At 35.0% G+C, this 14631-nt stretch overlaps 5 protein-coding genes and 1 non-coding gene across 7 annotated transcripts; 5 read left to right on the forward strand and 1 right to left on the reverse strand.

Annotated features, from left to right (window-relative positions):
* The first annotated feature begins 985 nt into the window (after positions 1–985).
* Positions 986–1057, forward strand: TRNAH-GUG. The gene has a single exon. It is a non-coding gene; the product is annotated as a tRNA-His (tRNA).
* Positions 1058–1190: 133 nt separating this feature from the next.
* Positions 1191–3591, forward strand: LOC123197212 (glutelin type-D 1-like). Its single transcript, XM_044611400.1, has 3 exons — positions 1191–1891; positions 2450–3170; positions 3248–3591. Exons 1-3 carry the CDS (start codon positions 1696–1698, stop codon positions 3399–3401), a joined length of 1071 nt encoding a protein of 356 aa, XP_044467335.1. The 5' UTR covers positions 1191–1695; the 3' UTR covers positions 3402–3591.
* Positions 3592–3712: 121 nt separating this feature from the next.
* LOC123197222 (DNA repair protein RAD51 homolog 4-like) lies at positions 3713–8104 on the forward strand. 2 transcript variants are annotated; one of them, XM_044611412.1, is made up of 10 exons: positions 3713–4071; positions 4642–4721; positions 4828–4943; positions 5033–5114; positions 5487–5621; positions 5706–5819; positions 5906–5996; positions 6899–6969; positions 7367–7516; positions 7769–8104. In XM_044611412.1, the coding sequence occupies exons 1-10, from the start codon at positions 3984–3986 to the stop codon at positions 7805–7807; spliced, it is 966 nt and encodes a 321-aa protein (XP_044467347.1). In that variant the 5' UTR covers positions 3713–3983; the 3' UTR covers positions 7808–8104. The 2 variants fall into 2 exon arrangements, with proteins under 2 accessions (XP_044467347.1, XP_044467355.1); XM_044611420.1 differs by lacking the exon at positions 5706–5819 and having other exon boundaries at positions 3714–4071.
* Positions 8105–8346: 242 nt separating this feature from the next.
* LOC123205136 (pentatricopeptide repeat-containing protein At1g07740, mitochondrial-like) lies at positions 8347–10138 on the forward strand. Its single transcript, XM_044621994.1, has one exon. The coding sequence runs from the start codon at positions 8743–8745 to the stop codon at positions 10129–10131; it is 1389 nt and encodes a 462-aa protein (XP_044477929.1). The 5' UTR covers positions 8347–8742; the 3' UTR covers positions 10132–10138.
* Positions 10139–10263: 125 nt separating this feature from the next.
* LOC123205140 (dirigent protein 10-like) lies at positions 10264–11639 on the forward strand. The gene is made up of 2 exons (XM_044622010.1): positions 10264–10334; positions 10674–11639. Exon 2 carries the CDS (start codon positions 10834–10836, stop codon positions 11503–11505), a length of 672 nt encoding a protein of 223 aa, XP_044477945.1. The 5' UTR covers positions 10264–10334; positions 10674–10833; the 3' UTR covers positions 11506–11639.
* A 1814-nt stretch (positions 11640–13453) lies between these two features.
* Positions 13454–14545, reverse strand: LOC123209531 (protein SODIUM POTASSIUM ROOT DEFECTIVE 3-like). Its single transcript, XM_044627609.1, has 3 exons — positions 14082–14545; positions 13899–13974; positions 13454–13803 (listed from the first exon to the last, which is right to left on the reverse strand). The coding sequence occupies exons 1-3, from the start codon at positions 14490–14492 to the stop codon at positions 13619–13621; spliced, it is 672 nt and encodes a 223-aa protein (XP_044483544.1). The 5' UTR covers positions 14493–14545; the 3' UTR covers positions 13454–13618.
* Between the last annotated feature and the right edge of the window lie 86 nt (positions 14546–14631).

Below are 14631 nucleotides of genomic sequence, written 5' to 3' on the forward strand. Positions count from 1 at the left end.
TGGATAGAAGTTAGAATTTTATTGGAGGGAAAATATCGATAGAGGTTTTATTATCTTGAGTAAATTATATTTTTACCCTAGGTTTGGTCCAAAAACACTCTCACTCTTCGATGATATAAATCACACTTTTCTACACAAAATGGATACTATATCACTTTTCAAAATTGTTATATCAGTCTAAATTAGCAATAATTTAAACAAAAAAAATGTAAATATCAAATTTACATTAAATATTTTTTCTTTTATTATTCTTTTACTCTCACTGTCTTCTTTTTTAGAGTCAAAATTAATAAACAGTGAAATTATTTTTTTCATCTTACACAATTTTTTTTAAAGAAATTTGATTTTGAATAAAAAAATATAATTATTTGTATAGGTAGAATATATAATCCCGAACTGATAACCTCTCATCGGTAGATAAAGTTAATTAGGTATTATTATCACGAATATGTTACTAAATTATTAATATTATGACAAATGATAACATAAAATATAATCATCATAAAAATAACTGTCACAATATCACAAATAAATAATTTAATTTAATTAAGAGTGATGTTTTTATGAACCATGAACCCATCAATCCCCATGTTAAATTTGTAATAAATAAGTTAAATTTGCTTATTTGAAGCTAAAATTAAATTTTAAAAAATACCAGGACTAATGAACAAAATTTATTATTCTTATATACACCCTGAAAGACATGTAAACAAGCATATTACTAAAGTTTATTTAAAAAAAAAAAAAATTGTCCGTTTATCATTTCAGTGAAATATGAAACAATTTTTGAAAAAGATGGATTATCATTTTACACTTCTTCTTATTATTATTATTTATTCTTAAAAAATAGTCAAAAACTCTTTTATCAAGGAAAATATAATTATGGGGGATTTATCTGAAACAAAAAAATCTTAGCCAGTTAATGGTTACAGTCTACATGATCAAAGAAAAACAATTTAAATGTCAGTATACTCAACACCATTAGGTGGCTGTAGTTTAGTGGTTAGAATTCTACGTTGTGGCCGTAGAGACCTGGGCTCGAATCCCAGCAGCCACAGTTATTTTTTAGTCATAATTGAACTGATTGATTCAATAAAGGAATTCCTGACAAAACACTAATTATCAATTAACAAATAAAAATAATACATCTCAATCCATCAAATGTGATGATTCTTATTCTAAGCAAGTCTTTTCGAATTTGGTTGCTATGATTAACTTCATTCCACTAGCCAATTGATTCTTAGCAAGTCAATTGATTTTGATTCGTAAAAGAATAAATCATGAACTTGCAAGAAAATGAGAGAAACCAAACCCACCAAGGCTCTTTTATTGGAATTGGGAATAGATATCGAATTTCTACGATTATGTTATGTACATTCATAATGTTTATCTATTTAGATTTTGATGTTTTCAAATCAAAATATTAAAATAATCTAGAAACTCCATCTGTATGGAGATCCATAATTACTCCTATTTTTTGGTATATAATTTAAATCAGTTACGATTATGGATAATACACATATTTTGCTAAGTATCTTTTGCTGTGTTGCAGTACTTATCGGTTACAGTACAGTCTCTCTGAGTTGCATATAAACCCCGTTCGTCTCTGTTTTTCACCGATCAAGGCATAACAATATCTTTGTGGGTTTTTTAATCTGATTTTGATATTGTTGGGTTAGTAATTTTTAGAGAAAAATGGATCTTGATTTGACACCCAAGTTGCCCAAGAAAATTTATGGAGGAGATGGAGGATCGTACTATGCATGGAGCCCATCAGAGTTGCCAATGCTGCGTGAAGGGAACATTGGTGCTTCTAAACTTGGTCTTGAAAAGAATGGCCTTGCTCTTCCTTCTTACTCTGATTCCAACAAGGTCGCTTATGTTCTTCAAGGTAAATGAATTTTTCATCAGATCAGATATTTTTTATTATTCCTTAATATGTGAGTGAACTGAGATCATTAAAATAAGGCTTGTTTAAATTTGGATTGGATGGTTTTGTTGATTGTATTTGTCTATGTGGATTTCTGTATAAAATTTGATCCCTAACGAGTTGTGAGAGTTTTGCCTTTTTGGTCAGGCTCTAGTTAAAATATTCCTGGTGAGTCAAACCTTTTGTCAATGTTTTTTGAAAACAAATTAATTTCTCATTCATTTAACTTGTAAATAGATCTGTTGCAAGTCGATCGTCTATGTACAGGATGGTAAAAGTTTTATTCTGGATAAATCTAGTATCCTTTTTGTGGCTTTCGGGTGGCTCAATATATCTGGATTTTCTCAAATCTCCAGGGTTTTTTTAGTATTCCAATATAAATTCAATTACTAGATATTTTATTTGGAGATAATTTTGATTATGGTGATGCCATTGCTTTGATTGGTATTTCAATCGTAGTGAACCAGTGTGAATAATTAAACGTGCATATGATATTGTTGTGATTTACCTTTGCTTTAGGCAATGGAGTCGCTGGAATTATCCTTCCTGAAAAGGAAGAGAAGTGTATTGCAATCAAGAAGGGTGATGCTATTGCTCTTCCTTTTGGAGTTGTAACGTGGTGGTATAACAAGGAGGACACTGAATTGGTAGTTCTCTTCTTGGGTGATACCTCGAAGGCCCACAAAGCCGGTGAATTCACTGAATTCTTTCTTGCTGGTCCCAAGGGCATGTACACTGGTTTCACTACTGAATTTGTGAGCCGAGCATGGGACTTGGATGAAAATACTGTTAAATCCCTTGTTGGAAAGCAGTCAGGTCATGGAATTGTCAAGCTTGGGGCAGGTGTTAAGATGCCTGAGCCAAAGAAGGAACATCGCGAAGGTATGGCTCTGAATTGTGAGGAAGCTCCTCTAGATGTTGACGTTAAGAATGGTGGACGGGTTGTCTTGTTGAATACTAAGAACCTTCCTTTAGTCGGGGAGATTGGTCTTGGTGCTGATCTGGTTAGGTTGGATGGAAAAGCCATGTGCTCTCCGGGTTTTTCTTGTGATTCTGCTTTGCAGGTGACTTATGTTGTTAGGGGCAGTGGCCGAGTCCAAGTTGTTGGTGCTGATGGCAAAAGGGTGTTGGAAACAACCATCAAGGCTGGTAATCTGTTCATTGTTCCAAGGTTCTTTGTTGTTTCAAAGATCGCTGACCCTGATGGCATGGCGTGGTTCTCAATCATCACCACTCCTAAGTAGGTTTTGTTCTTTCATAATCACCATGAATGTGTGTTTGTATTGTAATGTTGTTGATTGATTTTGTCCATTGCAGTCCTATATTCACAAATTTGGCCGGAAAGACATCAATATTGAAGGCTGTATCACCTGCAGTGTTAGAGGCATCTTTCAATGTAGGACCAGATTTGGAGAAAGCTCTTCGCTCCAAGAGGATGTCTGATGCAGTCTTCTTTCCTCCACCGAACTAAGCAACTTGGCTCCTTGGTTTTCAGATTAGTGTGCTCCTAATAAATCAATAAAAGATTATATGAGTTGTAGACTTAGAGGAGATTACTAGATGTGGTTTCTGTTTGAATATAAGACTCCTTCATCCCTCTCTATTGTTCTATGTTTCCTCTTCAAAATGAAATTGCTCTGTTTGGGGGGCAATTATGGTTATGTTTTTCCTTCCATTAGATCATTCTCATCCATAGTATGTGTTTTCATATGATAAATAATTGACATGCCTTTCCGTCCTACATAAAAATGAAGTGCTTAAATGTGTGACATGAAGAGCAAAAAGATTTATTTAATGAATGCAAAAGGGGATGTATCAGAAGCAATGTAAAATCGATAAAATTTTGCACAAAGTCTCTTAACAAAATTAAGCACAAATCTTCTAACACAATTTTGCACAAAAAGATACATAGATTATGTTTGTATTTTAAAATTGGGAAATAAAGAGCATCGAAAAATGCGTCTACTTTGGAGCCAGGAGATGTAGGCCTAATTTATTCCACGAGGGCTCAAACTTCAAATTCACAAAACCCAGGGCGAGGGTGACTGTGAATATGGCACCGCTGAAATCACTGGAAACAGAGTATCCAATAATAGACGCCAATTTCCAAAACTTTTGCGCTTCTCATGCCATTTTCTCAGGTCATCTTCTCCACAATTTCATTCATTTTATTCAATACCTTAGTTCACGGCTGCGCGGTAATTCAAGCTAATAAATATAATTCTATTCGGAATCTGGCATTCTGTTTTTATACAGATATGTATAATGTCAGTTATAACGCGTTTAGTTGGAATTGGATTTTTAACCTGAATCCGGTGCTGCCTTTGCTCAATTAAGTTTTGTCTTTAGTTGATTCCGTATGAAGAACTTGTAATTAATCTTTTTCCCTTTTTTTTTTTTTTTTCGGTTTACTTTTAGGGTTTTAAAATGAAAATGAAAGTTAATAAACGTGCCTGATGGTTCCCGTGCTTTCTATTTTATTGAAGCTACGCTATAATTCTGGCTACTGTGACAATCTATTTTAAAATTTTGAAAGAGGAGGTCAATATAGATTTTTGATGGTTTTCCTGCTTTCTGTTTAATTTAGATGTAATGTTATCAACATTGTGTTTGTTGTGCTGTTTAGTTGCTGGCAGTGGAAATTATTTCTGTTGAATCATTTTTCTTTTTCAAACGCTATTTAAACCAACTTTCATGGGGATTGAATGCAGTGGAAGATTTCGTCCTACATGACCTCTATCAGTTGGCTGCATTTGCTGAGCAGCAGCCTACTTCAGAGAGATTGAAGGAGGTTGGCTTTTAGATGAAACCATTCATTATAAACTGAGCATACTTGTTTGATGGTCTTAATATATTCTGGAACAACATATGTTCTTTTAACATGTTGTAAGTTTTAGGGAATTACTCAAGTCTTCAATATAATAGATAATCTGCATCAACCATGGTTGAATGGTATGGAGTTGTTGGAAGATTATCTGCAGAATAAACATGTTTTGTCAAGTGGGTTTGAAGGGTATGATGTACTAAAAACTGTTTTGTTACAGTTAATACGATGCTGTAAAGCCATTGATTTTATGATATATGCTTTCTTATTGGAATTAGGGTTGATTTGCTTCTTCAAGGTGGACTGCGTGAGGGACAATTAACAGAGCTAGTTGGCCCATCATCATCTGGCAAAACACAAGTAAGAGTGCGTTTCAGTTGTGAGGCTTTGAGACTTGTGAGTTACTGCCTCAAAGTTGCTTAAAGTTAGACCTTGGTGGGATCATCTGTCTCCAGAACCCTGCTTTGCTAGGACCAAAACTGTGTAGTGGGGCTTTCTTAATTGATGTTTGTAATTAAAAATGATTGTGTGTCATGTTTGCAAAAAGTTGTTTTGGTTTTGTTGTTTTTATCTCATTACAGAGTGCATAAGCCTAAGATATGATATCCAAATCCTGATGGAATCATAGAACATTTCATATTATGATAAAGCTTTAGATTCTATCATCGGAACATTCTTTTTTTAATCCTCGCTATTGTTTAGAATTGATTTTGAAATTTTACTGCTCTTCAGTTTTGTCTTCAAACTGCAGCAAATGTTGCAGTCAAGAATATGGGCTATGTAGTATACTTAGATACTGGCAACTCATTTTCAGCTCAACGCATTGCACACTTTGTGGGTCAGATCACTGACTCTGCTTTTATCCAGGTTATATGTTTTACCTTTTATTACTGTTCAATTGTTGGTAAGTTCATAATACTCCTCAAATTTTTTTATTTACTGTTCTTATAGGCTAAACAAAAGATTATTCAAAAAGCAATGAGTAGCATTGTACGTCCCACAGTGTTTGACATCTTCTCTATGTTTGATGTGCTATGTCAGCTTGAGTTTGATTTGAGATCTCAGGTTTCTATTATAATTAAGCACTCTGGTCTAGTATGTTTTTGATATAATTCATTATAACTATGTATGCAATTAAATCTTAAATCTAGATGGGCAGAGGAGAGTATCGGGTGCGATTGCTTATTGTTGATTCAATCTCATCACTGATTACCCCAGTCCTTGGAGGCAGTGGTTCACAGGGTATAGATCCTTGCATGTACATCGATGTTTCTTGATATCTTGTATAATGGTTAAGTTAAATTCTTCATCTAAATTGAAGGTTAAAAAAATCAGTTCTTTTGGAAAGAAGATGCTTAATAATTTGAATATAGCAATGTGCAAGTTTTTCAAATTGTACTTACCCCCCAAAAAAAAAAAATTTACAAATTGATGTTTCAGGTTTCTTTATAATTTATTATCGGTTCATTAAGTAATATCAGATTTTGTTATTTAACCTAAGTTGGGATGGTTGAATGATAAGACCCTTGGTTTCAAATCATGATGGATCTATAATTTTTGCTTTTAGAGGGGCCCAGTCCTATAATCCTTAGGACTCTTAAATCAGATGTTAGAAGATTTTTTGTTATTAAATTATGATAGCTTTTAATAACTTAAAAAAATTTGTTACAGAAAGTGAAATTATGCAATTGAATACCAATTTAATTTTAAATTTGGTTGCATGGATGCTAATTGTGCCCATCTTAAATTATTTGGAAAATTATGCAATATTCAAAGTCATCAAGTAAATTATTCTATCTAGGATTTGGTTAGAACAATTGAGTGGATATCCAGGTCTTTGCATTGCGATGATTCTCTGGTTGGTAGGACTTCTCAGTTAACGGACAATTTTAATGGGAGAATGACAACTTAGCCTTTATATAGATTAATTTCTCTCTCTCTCTCTCTCTCTCTCTCTCTCTCTCTCTTTTTTTACTTCATTTTTTGGAGGCATTTTGATTTTTCTCTTCTGCGATTCCTTCTCATTCCTCTCCATCTCTTCTTCTTTGTCATCTTATGTATTTTAAATTACCAAGGATATTGATTCCTTCATATGAATGGATATATCATCTGCAACTAATATGCATAAAAAATTATGGGTACAGGACGGGCTTTGATGATATCTGCTGGATTTCTGCTAAAGAAGTTAGCCCATGAGCATAATCTTGCAGTATTGGTAAGATTTGCACTTGAAATAACCCAATTGTTTTCATGATTCTTTAAATGTTTTGTATCCAGTTTTGCAAATTATTTGGGTGTACAGGCATGAATAAAAGTTGTCTTTGAAGTTTTAGTCGCACAAGTTGCAAACTCTTTTCAGTAAATTCACCAAGCCAGTCAAGTCCCTTTAAAATTTTCAGAAAATAATCTCAGTCTGTAATGCAATGCTGTTTTTCTAAATTTAAACTCGATCTGTATAAAGTAAATTGTTAAGAAACATTATGGAAGAGAAGCTGCATTTCCACTTTTTTATTAAGTACTTAATTTTACATTTTAAAAAAACTATATGTTGAATGTAATTGTTTATACCGTTCACCAACAATGATTTAGCATCATGTCAATTTTTGTTGAAGGTGACCAATCACACAGTCGGAGGTGATGGAGGTGTTCCTAAACCAGCGCTTGGAGAGAGTTGGAAGAGTGTCCCACATGTCAGGCTATGTCTCTCTCGGAACTGTGGAAGCAACATTTGCAATATGTCCATTCTAAAACACCCATCTATGGTATGATTAATTATCCTTTTATTTATTTATTTATTTTTGAGTGAATTATATTTTCCCACCTAAGGTTTGGCCTCAAAACATTTTTGCCTACCTAAGGTATGTGTCTAGCTATTCACGGGTTTATATGTATATATCTCTCATTGCTATTTCACTTTATCATTCTGCTCTTTATTTATCTAATAAATTTTTTTTTTTTTCTGAACTTTTAGGCGCTGTTTTTTAGTGTATGATAATTTTGGATTTCTCTTTCAGGCTTCTGGCAAGGCAGCAGACTTTATGATTGAGTTATGACTGATTACATGGTTTACAACCTGGTCATAAAGGTATAATAGCGGTAACAATAGACATCAGTGTTGTAAAAATGAGCTCTTTTGGTTTTTATAAAATCAGATTTAGTTGACACTTAGCAATTATCTTTGTTCAAGTTTTCCTTCAACAATTCAACTGTGAAATTAAACTTAATTGTAGATCATCACCAAACTATTATTTGATTTTAGTTTGTAACTGGCACTAAATTCAGTGGTTAGTTTGGGTTTTTAGACACTTGGTAAAAGTGTTTATCATAATGAATTCAATATTGGTGTTGAAGTCGGTATCTATACTCTGACAGCCATTTGTTGCCCGGAATTTAAATTTGCATGTTAATTTAACAATAATGGTTGTAGAAGAAAGGGCTGATTTTTTTTTTCTTTTTCAAATATGATTTCACTCCAAACCATTTGTACTCATTCAAGTCATAGAAAATAAGATCATTTTTTTCACCTCATTATGAGGGTTTCTTAAAGGCCACTGGTACATCAAGCATAACTAACAGAGTGGAGTACTGATGTCAGTTACAGCTAGTTTTGCCTTGTGTAATACAGTTTTCTTCAGATCAATATGATTTGAAGCTCAAGATCGCCTCCTTCTTGTAGTTGTATCAATATCATACAAACTACAGGAGGATTTTGTGACAAAAAACTGACTCCCATTTGAAGCAAATCGTAATGTCTAGAGTTGAACAGGAGAAATTTGGAGTTTTAAAGCTATAAAGAGATGGAGCTCAAGATGCCAATCAAAGAGAAACTGGGGAACTAAAAAATATATATATTCTGCATTTGAGTTCCAGCCAATACCTGTAACCAAACATTAGTTAATTGTTTCTGTATTAGAAGTAAAAAAACCGGAGAAATCCTGCTCTTGAAGTTGCTACGATTGAGAAAGTTTGCCAAGGCCTTGCAATAGCCATGATCCATTCAAGATTGAAAGCTCTCAACAACCAAGCGCAAGCTCTCCTTGTCCGCCGATGCAACAAGCACACTCATTCTCAACAAACCTACACCCCTGTTCGAAACAAACCCAAAACCAAAACAAAACGAAGAATTCAACAGCCACGAAAACCCATTCCATTTGTATCCGATTTGAAACAAATACATGATCCAGAGGAGGCATTGTCCTTCTTCCACGAGTACCAACAAATGGGCTATAAACATGATTACCCTTCATATGCTTCTCTTATTTACAAACTAGCGCGTGCTCGCCATTATGAAGCCGTTGAGACAATTCTTGGTTACATTCAAAATTACAGTATTCGATGCAAAGAAATCCTTTTCATTGCTTTGATTCAACATTATGGAAAGGCCCGTTTGGTTGATAAGGCCGTTCAACTTTTTCACAAAATAACTTCTTTTGATTGTGTACGTACATTACAGTCTTGGAATACATTACTTTATGTACTTATTGATAATGATAGGTTTCATGATGCCAAGGACATGTTTGACAGTTTTGATAAAATGGGTCTTCGTCCAAATTCGATTTCGTTCAATATAATGATCAACGGATGGTTACAGAAGGGTGACTGGGAAGAAGCTTGTAGAGTGTTTGATGAAATGCTTGAGAGAAAAGTTCAACCGAGTGTTGTGACTTATAATAGTCTTATTGGCTTTTTGTGTAGAAAGGGTGACGTGGAGAAAGCCAAGGGTGTGTTTAAGGACATGGTTAACAAAGGGAAATACCCTAATGCGGTTACATATGCATTGTTGATGGAAGGTTTGTGTTCTATAGATGAGTTTAAAGAAGCTAAAAAGTTGATGTTTGATATGGCATATAGAGGGTGTAAACCAAAACTTATAAATTTTGGTGTGTTGATGACTGATCTTGGTAAGAGAGGGAAGATTGATGAGGCGAAATCTTTACTTGCTGAGATGAACAAAAGGCGTTTTAAGCCAGACGTTGTGATATACAATATATTGATAAATTACCTTTGTAAGGAGGGCAGAGCAGCTGAGGGTTATAAAGTTTTTATTGAGATGCAAGTTGGAGGTTGTGAGCCAAATGCTGCTACGTATAGGATGATGGCCGATGGATTCTGTAAGATTGGGGATTTTGAGGGTGGTTTGAAGGTTTTAAATTCAATGTTAATTAGTCGGCATTGTCCTCGGTTGGAAACATTTTGTTGTTTGATTGAGGGACTGTTGAAGAGTGGAAAGATCGATGATGCTTGCTTTATTTTGGAGGAAATGGAGAAGAGAAAGTTGAGACTTGATTTAAATGTATGGGAAGGTCTAGTTAGGGATGCTTGTGTTGGTGATGAAGGTGCTGGTGGGCTTGTGGGTGAACTTATATATGCCCATTAAGGATCATATAGGAGAAAAAATGATACTGGTATTTTTGCGGCCTTTTGGAGGCTATACTACTTGTGTATTTTAAGTTATGATCTTGATTGTGTTGCAATTGTAGGACTTCTTTGTCTGGCAGCAGATCAGAGACATGGGGTTTTATTTAGCAGTATCAAAAACAGAGAGTTTCTCTGGCCCAACAAGAACAGGAGAATATTGAGGTGATTGATTTTATTACTATTTGTATCTAATATATGCAAAGCAGTTGTCTTATTAATTAAAATCTCAAGTTCTAGCCAACTCACTAGGGAAACGCATCCACCTACTCCATTTCATCAACTCCATCTCACCACTCCCACTCCAATTCTAGGCTTTCTACTTGTATTGCACTATATATTTATATGCAAACCAACCGTCTAAATTCATCATCACCACAGCATAGAATATCTCGAATTCATTGGATTTTTCACAGCATCTCGTAGTCTCATGGAAAACCGCTACTCCATCTCTGTTTTGTTTAAGCCTTTAATCTGCCTGCTGCTCTTTGCTCTCACAATCAGCTGTGCTGCCTCAGCTCGAATCCTTGATGAGGAGGAAATTCCTGTTCCCACCACTGCACCGGGTTTGCCAGCCAGTTCAGGTGGCACACCTGCTACCAACAATGCAGCCACTGGTGCTGTAGTGTCCAATTCAGACCCCCACCATCCACTTGTTTTCTTCATGCATGACATACTTGGTGGATCAAACCCCTCGGCTACAGCTGTGACAGGTGTGGTTGCCAACCCTGCAGTGAGTGGTCAAGTCCCCTTTGCTAAGCCTAATGGTGCAAACATCCCGGTAAGCAATGGGATTCCTCTCGACAACAACAACAATGGCATTGTTAACAATAACAATGTTCCCTTCCTTACTGGCCTCAGCGGAAACACTGCTAGTGTGGTGGTCCAAAACAATGGCAATAACAACAACTTTATCAATGGAGGATTTGGAGTTCCAGTCCTGAATGGAGGTCAGCTCTCTGCAGGAAGTACCCTTCAAAAGCTCATGTTTGGAACATTGACAGTGATCGATGATGAACTAACTGAAGGATATGAGCTTGGATCGGGCTTAGTTGGGAAAGCACAAGGGTTTTACGTTGCAAGTTCTGTAGATGGGAGCAGCCAGACCATGGCTTTCACAGCCATGTTTGAAAGCAGTGGCTATGCCGACAGCCTCAGCTTCTTGGGAGTCCATAGAACTGCTGTCTCAGAATCTCAGCTTGCAATTATGGGTGGAACTGGAAAGTATGTGAATGCCAAGGGATATGCAACTGTTAAGACGTTTCCAGCAAGCAACCAGCATAATACAGATGGAGTTGAGACTCTCCTAGAGATTTCTGTGTATCTTGCATATTAGTTACCAGTGTGTTATGAATTGAAAGTTACTGTTCCTTGTGTGCCAGAAAAGTCTCTGTATAAGAGATTTCAATTTCAGATATTTTTGTTTGTGAAATTGTTATAATTTTAATACAGAAGTTTCTCATTATAAGATTTTTGCTTTTTTCAATTGAAATCCGTATTTATTACACGGGTAAACCAACCCATTATAAGAATTTTACACAACTTCATACTTGACTGCTCCAAAGTCTTTATCCTTTCACATCTGATTTTCCAATTTCACACGTTAGCATGTACGACTACGGTGCGATACAATATGTAGTTCCCGTCAATCTTCTCCCTTGCTCGCTTTGGAACTTGGACTTTGAGGCTGCGTGTTCTAACTGCAATATTTTTCTAATCAATTTAATCTGAAGGGTTCTTTATTTTCATCACAGAATATGGGGATTTATTACCATCTGGGTCTAACGATAGGGACATATTTTAATCTTAAAAAAAATTAAAAAAACAAGGGATGTAAGTATGACTTTTCAACTAAATTTGGTTATTTAGTTTCAAATAATTATACTCTTAATAAGAATTTAAACCATTTTCTTTTATGTTTGAAATGTAGCTTATATAAACAATGTTGTGTGTCTATATTTTTAATATACTATATATAGGTATATTGATTATGTATCATAATTTAATTAGGAGTTATTTTATTTTTAATTTAAAATAATCAAATAAGATAATAACACATTATCTTTATATTTAAATTATATACTAAAAATATATATACATAATTTTATTGAATCCATATCAATGAGGATTGATGAGACAACTTTGGTGTTTTTGTATATGGTCATACACAGTGAATTATTCCAAGCAATTATTGTTTGATGTCTCTAAAAGGAGGTAAACCAAACAAATTGTAATTTGTATGCCTATCATAACATAGCATATATAATTTTGAATATTGGCTCCTCGATCCTCTCAACATGTTGCCTATCGTTTTCTCCTTTTATCCATCTTGTTTGGTTGCATTACGCAGAGTCTTACCACGATTCAATTGCAGTGTCACATTTTGTGGTGGACTGCTGGTCACTTTCTTCACCTCGTTTTTTTGGTTAACAACATTTTTAGACATTTATGTCTGTCAGAAGTAAAAGGGAATTATATAAAACGAGATCATGTATCCGAATTTTGATAAGAGCAGAATTCAAAGGATATTCATTTATCACAAGTTTGAAGCAAACCAAGAAAATGTAACAAAAGTGAGGGATGGATAACTTCATATGAATGAATGTCCATTGCCTTTTTGTGGTTCTTCTATTTTTAAGGACAATGGTGGCTCAAGTTGGTTAGAGTTTTGAAGATGAAGATTCAAAAAGCAGAAACATGAGAAGCATGGAAGGACATGGGCGTAGCCCCACAATTTGTAAAATTTGAAATAGACTTGCGACCAAAGCGAAAGTGTCCCTCGGTGTCATCATTTGGTTTATTGTGGGGAAGGAATGCCATCAAGACCTGGAAACTTCAATTTCCTTTTAATAAACATGCCTGCCTAACGCAAAGTTTTTGCTTGTGATTTTATCGACTTAGGTTAAATAAGTATATATTTATTACCTAAATAAACCCCCACAAATTGAAAATTGGCAGTATAAATCCAGACATTTCCTAAACAAGAAAGAGAAAAGCGTTGAGTGTCCACCATTGACAAAGCATGTCTTCTCTTTCCACTGTCTATCACCATCACAACTTCTTCTCAAAAGATAGTTTGAGTGATAAATGATTGAAATTTTAAATATGAGAGTAAGAGTTTAAATCACCTTAGAAGACATTTCCAGATTAAATATCTAATGTAATGGTTATGTAGCGAATCACTGAATCCAAAATTTTACTTGTTTAGTATAATTGGTTTGATCTCAAATAAAGTTTTCTTGTCTGGAAAAAAGAACTTTGTGGGTTTTATATAGTTCTTTTGATTGTTAAACAACAAATTAATATTGAGATTCCAATCCCTTACATAAAACATTTTACACATTTACATTACATATCGGACGTTATTAATATTAATAAGTTGTTTAAGCATCGATCTAACACAACCTGTAAATACACAGACAGAAAGACACACACCCTTCTATGTAGTTTTATTTATTGTAACTCATGTTGACCACAGGAGAGTTTGAAGATGGTGATGATGATGTTCTTGTTGAAGTTGGCCAAAGCTGCGCGCTCTTCACCTTTGAAACACTTGCAAGCACGCCTAAAGGAGTCACGTTTCCGATGATTGTCACCTTTTTTGTCGGCAAATCTATGCTGAATGATGTCACTCCTGCACACAGTTTGTAGCAACAGTATAAAAAAATGTTCAAGCGTAGTAACTGATAATTAAAGACTTTGATCAGTATATGGTAATTGAGTTTTCACCTTCCATTTTTGAGATATGTTTTCTCACTTTTCCTTCACAGCCCTTGCAATGAATTGACACCCTCAAAACCACAACCTGCCGTTTGAAACATCCATAATCTACCGTGAACATACAGCTGATGAAAAGATAAAAGATTAAAGCAACAAAGTTGAGCGGAAGAAAGAGAGATGAAAGTATCAAACCTGGTCCGGGGACTTGGTAGTTGAAGAGGACTTAATTGAAGCAGGAGACTCATTTGAGCTTACATGCGTGGACTTTGCAGATTGATCAGCAGGAACCAATGCTGAGACAGGATCAGACTCCGATAGCCAGTCAATAAAGGGTTTATCACTAAGAAGATATCGAGACGAACCATGATTGATGTTCAGATCTTTTATGTCGGCTGCACTTTTTCGACGTAAATCACTTTGCTTAGCCGAATTACTCTTTCTGCTCTTGTCGTGATAAGGCCGAGGAATTATGGGCAATTGTGATGAACAAGGAGCATAAGGTAGTTTAGAGCTATGGGTAGGGCGGATGGAACGGTGGCTCACCATGCTAGAGCAGACGGCTGTGGAAGCAGGCGTTGAACAGAAGATATCCATTCCTTTCATGGTTGGAGAAAATAAGTGTTTGCTTTAATTGAAGAAATAAATGAGAGCAATAGAAACAATGAGGCCAAGTTATCTCGTTTTAAAGGCGTTGGAAGAGAAAAAAGCACAAAAGAAAGAAAGGACCCACCAGAAAGTTGAA

Source organism: Mangifera indica, chromosome 2 (assembly GCF_011075055.1).
Source record: "Mangifera indica cultivar Alphonso chromosome 2, CATAS_Mindica_2.1, whole genome shotgun sequence".
NCBI classification, from domain to species: Eukaryota; Viridiplantae; Streptophyta; class Magnoliopsida; order Sapindales; family Anacardiaceae; genus Mangifera; species Mangifera indica.

Excerpts from the sequence above, each read along its gene's own strand:
- LOC123197212 (XM_044611400.1), top strand. The coding sequence starts at position 1,696 with ATGGATCTTGATTTGACACCCAAGTTGCCCAAGAAAATTTATGGAGGA. Across the intron at positions 1,892-2,449 it reads GGTCGCTTATGTTCTTCAAG|GCAATGGAGTCGCTGGAATT; the intron begins GTAAATGAATTT and ends CCTTTGCTTTAG. Across the intron at positions 3,171-3,247 it reads TCAATCATCACCACTCCTAA|TCCTATATTCACAAATTTGG; the intron begins GTAGGTTTTGTT and ends TGTCCATTGCAG.
- LOC123197222 (XM_044611412.1), top strand. The coding sequence starts at position 3,984 with ATGGCACCGCTGAAATCACTGGAAACAGAGTATCCAATAATAGACGCC. Across the intron at positions 4,944-5,032 it reads TTGTCAAGTGGGTTTGAAGG|GGTTGATTTGCTTCTTCAAG; the intron begins GTATGATGTACT and ends TATTGGAATTAG. Across the intron at positions 5,997-6,898 it reads TGGAGGCAGTGGTTCACAGG|GACGGGCTTTGATGATATCT; the intron begins GTATAGATCCTT and ends TTATGGGTACAG.
- LOC123205136 (XM_044621994.1), top strand. The coding sequence starts at position 8,743 with ATGATCCATTCAAGATTGAAAGCTCTCAACAACCAAGCGCAAGCTCTC.
- LOC123205140 (XM_044622010.1), top strand. The coding sequence starts at position 10,834 with ATGCATGACATACTTGGTGGATCAAACCCCTCGGCTACAGCTGTGACA.
- LOC123209531 (XM_044627609.1), bottom strand. The coding sequence starts at position 14,492 with ATGAAAGGAATGGATATCTTCTGTTCAACGCCTGCTTCCACAGCCGTC. Across the intron at positions 13,975-14,081 it reads CTACCAAGTCCCCGGACCAG|GTTGTGGTTTTGAGGGTGTC; the intron begins GTTTGATACTTT and ends TTCAAACGGCAG. Across the intron at positions 13,804-13,898 it reads ACATATCTCAAAAATGGAAG|GAGTGACATCATTCAGCATA; the intron begins GTGAAAACTCAA and ends AACTGTGTGCAG.